This window comes from Penicillium malachiteum, assembly GCF_028827825.1.
Source record: "Penicillium malachiteum strain IBT 17515 chromosome Unknown utg000001l:1.0-8184562.0:1.0-8186909.0, whole genome shotgun sequence".
Lineage (NCBI taxonomy): Eukaryota > Fungi > Ascomycota > Eurotiomycetes > Eurotiales > Aspergillaceae > Penicillium > Penicillium malachiteum.
Window position 1 is genome coordinate 6,843,945 of NW_026643094.1, and position 9,549 is coordinate 6,853,493.

At 46.6% G+C, this 9,549-nt stretch overlaps 5 protein-coding genes across 5 annotated transcripts; 2 read left to right on the plus strand and 3 right to left on the minus strand.

The window, feature by feature from the left end:
- Positions 1–257: 257 nt before the first annotated feature.
- On the plus strand, positions 258–1,019 carry N7483_002546 (SUR7/PalI family protein; the record flags this gene model as incomplete). Its single annotated transcript, XM_057085983.1, has 2 exons — positions 258–776; positions 825–1,019. The coding sequence occupies 2 exons, from the start codon at positions 258–260 to the stop codon at positions 1,017–1,019; spliced, it is 714 nt and encodes a 237-aa protein (XP_056952132.1).
- A 325-nt stretch (positions 1,020–1,344) lies between these two features.
- Positions 1,345–1,719, minus strand: N7483_002547 (uncharacterized protein; the record flags this gene model as incomplete). Its single annotated transcript, XM_057085984.1, has 1 exon — positions 1,345–1,719. The coding sequence occupies one exon, from the start codon at positions 1,717–1,719 to the stop codon at positions 1,345–1,347; it is 375 nt and encodes a 124-aa protein (XP_056952133.1).
- Positions 1,720–2,068: 349 nt separating this feature from the next.
- On the plus strand, positions 2,069–2,782 carry N7483_002548 (uncharacterized protein; the record flags this gene model as incomplete). Its single annotated transcript, XM_057085985.1, has 1 exon — positions 2,069–2,782. One exon carries the CDS (start codon positions 2,069–2,071, stop codon positions 2,780–2,782), a length of 714 nt encoding a protein of 237 aa, XP_056952134.1.
- Positions 2,783–4,866: 2,084 nt separating this feature from the next.
- N7483_002549 (uncharacterized protein) lies at positions 4,867–5,283 on the minus strand (the record flags this gene model as incomplete). Its single annotated transcript, XM_057085986.1, has 1 exon — positions 4,867–5,283. One exon carries the CDS (start codon positions 5,281–5,283, stop codon positions 4,867–4,869), a length of 417 nt encoding a protein of 138 aa, XP_056952135.1.
- Positions 5,284–6,177: 894 nt separating this feature from the next.
- N7483_002550 (uncharacterized protein) lies at positions 6,178–7,287 on the minus strand (the record flags this gene model as incomplete). Its single annotated transcript, XM_057085987.1, has 1 exon — positions 6,178–7,287. The coding sequence occupies one exon, from the start codon at positions 7,285–7,287 to the stop codon at positions 6,178–6,180; it is 1,110 nt and encodes a 369-aa protein (XP_056952136.1).
- Positions 7,288–9,549: the final 2,262 nt, after the last annotated feature.

Here is a 9,549-nt window from a genome sequence, read left to right on the forward strand (position 1 = left end):
CTCTTGATTTGTTCCTCCCACTTCTGCACTAAGTGAAGCGTTGTAACCGAGTAATCATGAGTTTCTCGATGAAAGGCAGGCTAGATAAGACGCTCTCTGCTGTGGTTATTTCCCTCAGCATAGCCGTCTTGGTTTGTCTGTGTCTTGTCTTTGTTGGCTGCTCCTCGACCTCTCCCCCGCGGCCTTTACTTCCTTAAGGTAGGTTGGGCTCCACTAATACACGTACTCTGGCAATAATGAACAGTGACTAGGTCGATATGACGAACTTCCCGACCCTCCCAGATTTAGCGACTCGCGATTCGTTTGGAGTACGCAATCCAGATATTGCCAATATTGGCGACAGCGATAGCAAGGTTTTGACCGCTGCCACATCCAACCTACGCGACGATATAAGCGAGGTTTCCTCACAGAGCATATCAGCGGCTCAAGAAAAGGTTAATGCCGAAGTTCATGAGATAAAAGCCAGTTTGTATCAGTACTACTCCGTGGGCTTACTGGGATACTGCAAGTTCCGGGGTCGCGCAGATGCCGTTTGTTCGCACCCACGTGCCTCATTCTCGTTCAACCTTCCGGCGATACTGGACTCTACGTCGGCAAGCCTTGGTGGACTTCTTCCTAGCTTGGATCAAAAAGGCATATCCGGATACCGTGGCCTAGTCCAAGCTGGCATTGGGCTTTACATTGCTGGCTTTACTACGACCATGTTGGCGGTTGCGCTAGGGGGCTGGAATCTGAGATTTTCTCACGGCAGAACCGTGTTTATCATCCTTTGCACGGTATGTGTTCATTGACTCCGGCCACCGGGGAATTTGCTAACCTTCCAGCTCTCGTCACTGTTGATCACGGCCGCCACAATCTCGGTCAGTGTGAGATATGGACTTCTGGCTTTCGGGATTAAACGCATCCTGGGCGAAGTGGGAATTCGAGCCTCCCTTGGAGGGCAAATGTTCGCAGTGGCATGGCTGGCGGTCTTATTTTCCTTTGTAGCCTCGTTGATTTGGGTCATTCTTTTGTTTTAATATGCGTTCAAGCCAAATTAGATATCTGCTACCGCAATAGCTGGTCTCTAGCTTAAGATGCCAGCCCGGTATGGACGTGCTATGCTACCAAATGGCTTACAAAGATCGAAATGTAGACTAATAGTTAAGTGATCAATAATTCCACTATAAATGCGAATATTATTGAAACACTTTGATTTCTGGCACAGTGAATTACAAGTGGGAAATATAGTGTACCAAAGGCCGTTGCCGTCGTTGGAGCTGTATGTAAGGTGCCATGAGCGCCCATAACCCGTAGTGGAAGCTCTCGTTGATACAAGAGTGGAATCGGCCAGTGGGACTGCTACTAGGTACAATCATAAGGTCCCGTAGTCTTTTGTCCATCCAAAGTCACATCTGCCTCGGTATACATCCTTCGTATCGGCTCGAAGACTACACGCGCTGAATAGGACATGTCCAACTGACATAGCTCCTCACAAGCGGCTTGGGACTCACAAGCCTTCTCAATGAGGCTCAAGACATTATTTTGAAATTTCCGGATGATTTCGTGAACAGTGTATCCCGGTCTCGTATCAAGGGATCTGTAGAGTTTGTGGAGGTCTTCGGCTGTCTTTTCCGTCAGATCTTGAGTAGCTTTGAGCAACGTGTAACAATCACGAAGATAGGAGTTGTGAGCTTGCTGTTCTCCAATTTGTCGAACGATCCGCAAATTATCATCCATGAGGGGAACTGAGGACTAGATCGAAGTACAGTAGAAGAGCAGCATTCAGCAAAATTTGACCACGTATGAAGAAGGTGGAGTGCGGTGGAGTCTGTGGGGTGGATTCTTGGTGTGCATCGGAGCCGTCCTCCAAAACGGTGAACCAACATGATAAGTTTAGGTATTCACCACGCTCCGTTGGACGCCTCCAACGTTGTTAGTGAATAGTGACTCGCAGCCGTTGATCAACAAGCAGTTGTGACATTCGTCTTGGCAGTGATGAGCCAGTTCTTATAGGCTATATAATGGCTGCGGAATCCCTAGGATGACAGTCAAGAGAATGCAGAGCATGTCATTACTTTCTGGAACAATGCCATCATCCAGTCCACGCGACCTCCGCGACTGCGCCATTGGTGCTGTTATCAGTGCATTTGGTTTCTGCTACTTTGTCATTTTCTTTGCTCAATTCCTCCTGTTCCAATTCCCTACAACCCAGGAGATGATCACTGATGCGATTGCGGTGACCGCATTCAGCTTATGCCTTATAATCTGGTATCTAGGGGTTGAATTCCATTACACCCTCAGCGCGTTGGGTGGCCGAGATCTGGTGGGATACGAAAGGTCGATCTGCCAGAGTGGTCTATTTCTCATATGGGCGGCTGCGTTGCCTACCGTTGTCTTCTTGTTTCCAAAGCAGCCCTTCTTGCAGCTGGGCTACACGTCGGCATTGACTCTGGTGGTTGTCGAGAGGATGTTACCGAGCACCATATCCGGGGACCAAGGAGATACCGAGTCGATCCGGTATCCCGGATACATGACAGCTCTCGTGCTGTTATGCTCGGTGCCAACAATACACGCACTCGCGCAGCCGGCGCCGACGGCATCGTTATTACCAACTGCCTTCCTTTGGTTCCTTGTGACAAATGCTTTTGGCGTAGCCATTCTGCTTCTTCGATCTTTCGAGCGAGCAGTTGGTATTTCAAAGTGGTATCTCAGCCTGCACGGAGCGCATATGGTCATGACGTATAGTCTGGTGACCTACTCGAAAGCCGTTTTACAGGCTTTTGCTAGCTACAACTCCTAGGGAAAGGGCTAAGTGAGCAGTCTAGACTTTGAATCTCACATCAAGTAGCTGGAATCAGCATGGTCGAATTTGATTATGTGGCTAAGAGATCAACACCATGGATCCTTGTCTATACTCATATCGGGCCTCGGTAATGATGCGAAGCAGGAAATGGTGGATGGAATGGTCATGGGTAATCACTTAAATGAATCAGAATTCTTTGGTTGAGTAGTAGACCATATACAGCTTTTACTGACCTTTGCCTCTGCTCCACGTAGCGTGACAAATGTAAGCTAGTTATCCTTTGTGCTCGGGAACACCACTCTTACATTTAGTTTGTATAGACATTGTGGATATATCATAATAAAAAATGTAACGAAATCACCCGATACTGTGTCAGTATAAGATTACGTACCGACTTAGAAAAAGATAAATAGCTATGAAGATCAGGCCAGGCTTGTATTCAAAGGTGGAAAGAACAAACGTTCGACTGCGCAGTATACCGCTTCCAAACTACCGAGATTTTCTATTTCAGCAAAGACAAGAAAGTGAACACATCTATCCTATCACCATGTTCTTGTCAATATAGCCCAGAATATAGTTTGTTTATTTATGGGTCCACTAGCCGATGCTTCTTGCTACATTGTAGTATTTGCCACACGTCCGAGCATGCTTCAGGCTAAGCTATAAAAAAGGGCTCCCAGGAGCGTATAGTTCCTGGGAGCCCCATAGAAAGGATATTAGATCTTACCTATTTGCCTCTATTTGAAACCCGAGAATATAGACCTCATAGCTTAGGTAAATTGTATCTTCCCGCCCTTGAATTGATATATAATGGCCACTATCTCGCGATGAGAAAATGATTGTCAACTCAGGACAGACCAGCTGATGTTCCCTATATCCTCCACCCATACAGTTCAGTCATCTTTAGTCACCTTGCTACTATTGATCAATATTGCGCGATTGATCGTGCACTGCTGGTTTAGGCTACAGTGGTCGGTCAGTCGCCTGGAGCTGGTATTTTATATTTCAAATTGCGTTTCATTCTTGGTACTAAGTGCCTCCCTGTGGAGCGGGCAGTCCGGGCTCTGGATTGAGATCTGGCTCTGGACGACCTCGGTTAATCCGTCGCTCCAAGCTGTAAGCCCAAGGCGTTTCCATTTGATCGACTGTATACTAGTCCGCTGACTATGCCAAAGCTACTACGTGTGATTTTGCAACAGAAGCGCAATCCATTCCTGCCGCAAGTGGCTTTGATTATGTTCATCTCCTGGACCGTCCTATCCACATTCGCGAAAGTAGCAATTGCATTCATCGGGGCACTGGTGTGGAACACAATATACCAGGTTGGGCTAGTGACAGTTTTCGTTGATTATCTCTGGGTGGCTATATGGTATTTATGGATCCTGGGGGAGACATTGAGTATGAAAAGAAGATTGACGTTTATCTTATGCTCGATCCTCCTTATGGCAGCTCTTCTGCTAGCCATTGCTGCTATTGGTATGGTGAGGAAGTCATGGATGATTGAACTAGAGGTAACTTCCCGCTTCGACCTCTAATGTGATGGCGCTGACACTGACTAGATACAGCTGTTGGTCACTTTCATTGGCGCTTCACTCCTACAGTTCCTGGTGAGTGATGAGGTGATTCGCAGGATAAGAAGCAGCGAAAGCGGAAGGACTCTACACACTTTGTAATATCGGATGGAAGAAAAGAGATCGTCAATCTATTCATCCTACTTAGTCACTGGATAAAAGACAACTTATCAAAGACAACTTATCAAAGACTAAGACTAATTAAATCTACCTTAATATAATTCTCCGACCCTTCCCACCCGGCCAGGACTACCGAGACATTAAAGAACAACCCAGTACAAGAATATGTCAGTGATGATTTCCCCCTACTATATATCTTAAGACTCTCAGTTTCTGGAACACGTTCTCTCTTATTAAATTCACAATGGCACATAACAAGTCTTGGATTTCACGCCCCACATTCCACCAGTGCCATCATCTGAAAGTCTCACACTTTCGTATCCTCCGACTGAAATTTTCAGTGCAAATTATTGGTGCAATTGGTATGCCCCCAGAATGGCGCTGCTTGCCTCACGTCGTGCTCAAGTGATGCTCCAGCAGGAAACAACGCCGGGAATTTGGGCGCAGTCGTCGGATCCAACTCAGCCTAGTTGCCCCTTGGTGAGGCATCGCACACTTTCGCTGGCGTCTCTGACTGGGAGGGCATCCACTGGGTGTATAAGGATATTTTTGGAGTGAAAGGTTTTCCCGCCCCTGTGTTAAGCCGCGGATCCTTAGTCGAAGGGTCATTTTGTGTTTGCCCAAGCCGGACGCGGTAGAGGAGTCAGCGTAAGCATTTCCAATACCATGGCTGTCACGGCGCTTAATATATTTTGGTGGTGAGGAGGTAAACTCAGGGAGTCGCATAGCCATGTGAGGACCGAGCTGAGGCCGCTGATGGACAGGCTTACGAACGCGTACGGCCATTGTCAGAATAGTAGTAGCCATAGGGACGAGGAAGCTAGGAATGTAGGTTTTATATGCTTGTTCCAGACCAGATGTATGCGAGAAGTGCGATGATTACCCTGTGAGCCTCAAATTTTTGTCAAATTATCCCTCAACGTCAGTCTCCAGATGCCTTTGCATCACTCTATCCACGGCGCTGAGGACTGGAGTAGTAATTGGGGGCCGCTTATACCGTTGAGACTTAGAATACTAATGAATTGAAAGCCCCGATATGTTATTTTGATGTTTCACCATATATCTAAAGTTGAGATCGCTCATTAATAACTTGAAAAATGGCTGATTTATTGCCAAAGTGCATTTTCCTCAGTATTTCCAATCAATGCAATATATCCATTAGTTGAGTTCGTTCACAGTAGAGATGGAGCCTTGCTAAAAGAGGACTAGAAGAATCAGACCAAAGGAGAACAGGCATTCAAGTCATAAAATAGGCTATTTTACCTACAAAGCTTTCTACTTTGTTAAGACTACAAAAGATGATCCTCTACAGATATTTAATTACAGACATTTAATCGTCAACTGATTTCAGGACACACAGTAGCGTCATTATCAGATAAAATTTTATATGGCCGGGCAAATACTGTATCGATTAAACCCGGCGAAGTTCTGATCTAGAATTTACCATACCCATCGATTTTTGTGCGGACAATTACGTCCGGACTTGATCCTCGATGTTGGTTCCGCGCTGGGCTTCTGTGGCAAAGCGTGGTCACCCATTCCATTTAAGCGTGAGATAGACATCAACGCCCAACAGTCGGACCCACTCAGCCCGCTAATAACAACTAAATTGCTATTGTGTGGACCTGCTGTAGCAACACTGCGTGAAACGATTTCCCGCGGAATCGCCCTTGAGACCACATAAGCTCGAGCCTAAGCCATTTACCCCCGACTCGGTTCCCAAATTTCGATCTTTGGTGAAAATTCTGGCAAAGTCAACTCCAAGATGCGCAGATTTCCCGACGAGCTGTTCGGAGATGTCCTTGGCTCCATACTGTGCGGAGTCGGAGTCGAACCGCACTTTAGATACGCCCCGGCATGTCCTGTCATCTCACATGTCTCACGAGAAACATGCTGGCTCCACTCACCAGCAGGACCGGTCGGTTTCGATCCCTGACAGACCTCCTCAGTCTCTGAGGGGGCTGATGGTTGTGAAAGTATAGGCCGTAGATTCTCACCACCAGACCCACCACGTAACTCGAGGTCTTCTTGGAAAACGAATGGCTGAGGCTGCACTAGATGGCAAAGACGATTGAGGACGCTGAACTCCAGCTTCAGCTTAATGCTATATACTACCGTCTTGAAGCTGACTTGAATATAGTGCATTCTGTACTCGGTGATAAGAAGCAGGACGTTCAGCACCACAATCACCGTCGTAATCCAGACTAGATGATTGATGACTCGCCGAGCTTCTTGTTCGCGAGTCGCAAGTAGCAGCTTCATGGATTGCACTGCTTCTCGGATGTAGATCCCGCAAATGATCAGATCTTGCGCACTGAAGAAAGTCGATTGAATGCGATCAAAGATGGCAGCCGGGGTAGCGAAGCGTCTGTCCCCGCTGTTGAGGCCAAAAAACAGGACAGTCATGGGGATATGGAGAGCGCAGGCATTGACGATGATCATCCAGAGCACACATCGCTGGGTAACTTGATGCTGCACCACCAGGTTCAGGCGCGAGTAGAGCACGACAGCCTGGCCTGTGACCATGGCATACCATCCGATCATGAACGGAACTGACGTTGCAAGGTTAGATGCTTGAGATATAAGCCGGGCCATGGCGGGCAGAGCATGTACCAGGATCCCCCAGGATGCGACCTGCATGCTCCAGAAGTACAGGCTGCGGTGACGCTTGAACTTGTCGAATGTCACAAATGCTATCTCAAGAGCGTTGTATGCGCCGATTGAAAACATGGACACAATTTCAACAATCTCAATATTGTCCATCAGGATTGCGCCTACCTGAGGGGGAAGACTAGCTATTGTGGTATCCATTTCAGATGATAAAGAAATAAAATATAAATCAAGTGTTTACATTGCGGGGATCGGATATACTGTACTAATGAAAGTGTAGCAGGCTTGTTATCCATGGCCTTGCACGTGGCTCAATAGCCTACGTTTGAACCACAATTTGGAAACCGAAGGCTTAATGGTCCCGTTAAGCCTGGTCCTGATAGTGGGACTGTTTCACCGTACATTCATTGACTTCCGGTGATGGCTTTAGTCGATAGAGTATACTCTAGACTGGAGTTGGTACAGCATGACAAATAACCCATCATGATCCATGTTACAATCGCCAAGGAGTACCTGGCAATCACACAGCAGATTATAACGCTGCAGTACATATTGGGCTAAGAAGGCGTCTCTGTCGATAAGCATATCTGAGTTTCAAGACCCATGGATTTTACTGTGGATATTCTGGCTGAATATGGCCTATGTTTTGCGAAGCATCAAAAAATAGATTCTGGATTGATGTCCTTTGCGACGCTTTGGTATGGTTTAGTGTGTTGACAAGTGTCTGGATCGGCAGTAATCAGTCTATGGTTGGACCATCCCGAAAAGTTAGACTGTACCATTCTTTTTCGAATGGAGAATCGTTGAAGACCTTCTGCCATGTAATGTCTTCTGGATTGTGAAAACCGGCCAGATTTGAGATCATGTTCTCTCAAGCGTACATCTTCGGCCCTACTATTTCTACTGGTGGCTGGAAGCCAGAAGTAAACTGCTTATATATTCAATTTCGTATGACTGGCGCCAGATAACTGACAATTATCAATATAACTTGTACGGATGAGTTTGATTAAGTCCGTCCAGTATAGTCGACTTTCAACGTAAAGCGGAAATTGGCCTATGTTGATGTTGATACTGTAGTATGTTAAGGCTTACCAATTTCCACACTATCATCCACCGAAGTACAGTCGTTCTCGAAATTGGCTTGACTAGTACACTCTTCGATTATCTTTCTTGGCCCCGCAGCCAAGACTTTAGCGCAGAACATCTATTGGGCTAGACGCATCAAGCTGAGGGGCCCCGCAGTTTAAATATCGCCGTGCAAGCTCGGGGAGATCACACCGGACCGCAACTTCATGGGGTAGGCTCAATGAATAATAGAAGCTAAGGCCTTGGCAGTAGGGCCGAGAAAGAGAGTTGAAGAGTACACTGGTCAAGGTGATTTCGAGAATGACTGTATGTACAGTACAATGTCAACCGCCACCACCGTAGATCCAAACGACTAATTTTGAGTGGAAAGACTTTCTAGCCTTTTGAAGATTCCAAATAATCGATCCTACGCCTGCAGAGCAACGTCCCTGGTTTTCGCAGAATTGGTTATTATCGGCCCAATTGAAACTGGTGATATCGCCTTCGATCCATGGAAAACTTCCCCTTTCCCAAACCCTGTTATCGGATATGCAGAGGGGACTTTTTAACTTCTATGCAACATAGTTTTAAACCGGTGAGACTGTATTTCATTATCAAGTCGTTCCAAAGTTTACACCACAGGCCGAGAGGGTGAAAAATTGACTAGAGAAATCTGGACCCTCGAACACGAGTCTTCCTGGAGTACCACCGATCGTTTTGCCAAGGAATCGGTACAGGAATCACTGTAGGCCTGTGTGAAGGCCTCTGTTTCTCTGAATTGGGTGATCCACGCGGAATGAAATTGCGCGGTTGAACTAGGGAATCCAGCGACAGCGCAGTTTCTTGGCAGTATTCAAGCACCAGGTAAACTGAAAGTACATTCTTTGCGGATCAGTCAATCACTCACCCCGCATGGTTACCATAAATGGGCAGCGGTGTCTTTTTGTTCCAGCGCTAGCATGTTAGATAACCTGGTTCCCAGATCGATACTTGGCAGGGGCAACTACAAGTTCGTCAACCCAGGCTGTCCTTTAAAGACAAGCACCCCGTCTATCTACCATAAAATTCTTTAAATCTCTGTTTCTACTGTATACTCAATCATCGCTGAAGTGAAAGGCCATCATGACAAAGAATCCGAAGAGTTATATGTATAACCCTTCATTGAGGCCCCAAAGTCCTCTCAAGGACAAATCCAACGCCCGTTCACACCAGGCAAGTGGGTAATTTCATTATTCAATACATTCACAATCAATACACTAACACAGCGGCACCGTTTATGGTATATGTAATGCTCTTGTGCTAACTATCCTCAAGACACACCGTGTGACGAAAGGTAGTTGTCCAGATCGCTCCGATCCAAGTCACCGCAAGTGCTTCCAGATCATCGGTATCGTAGGC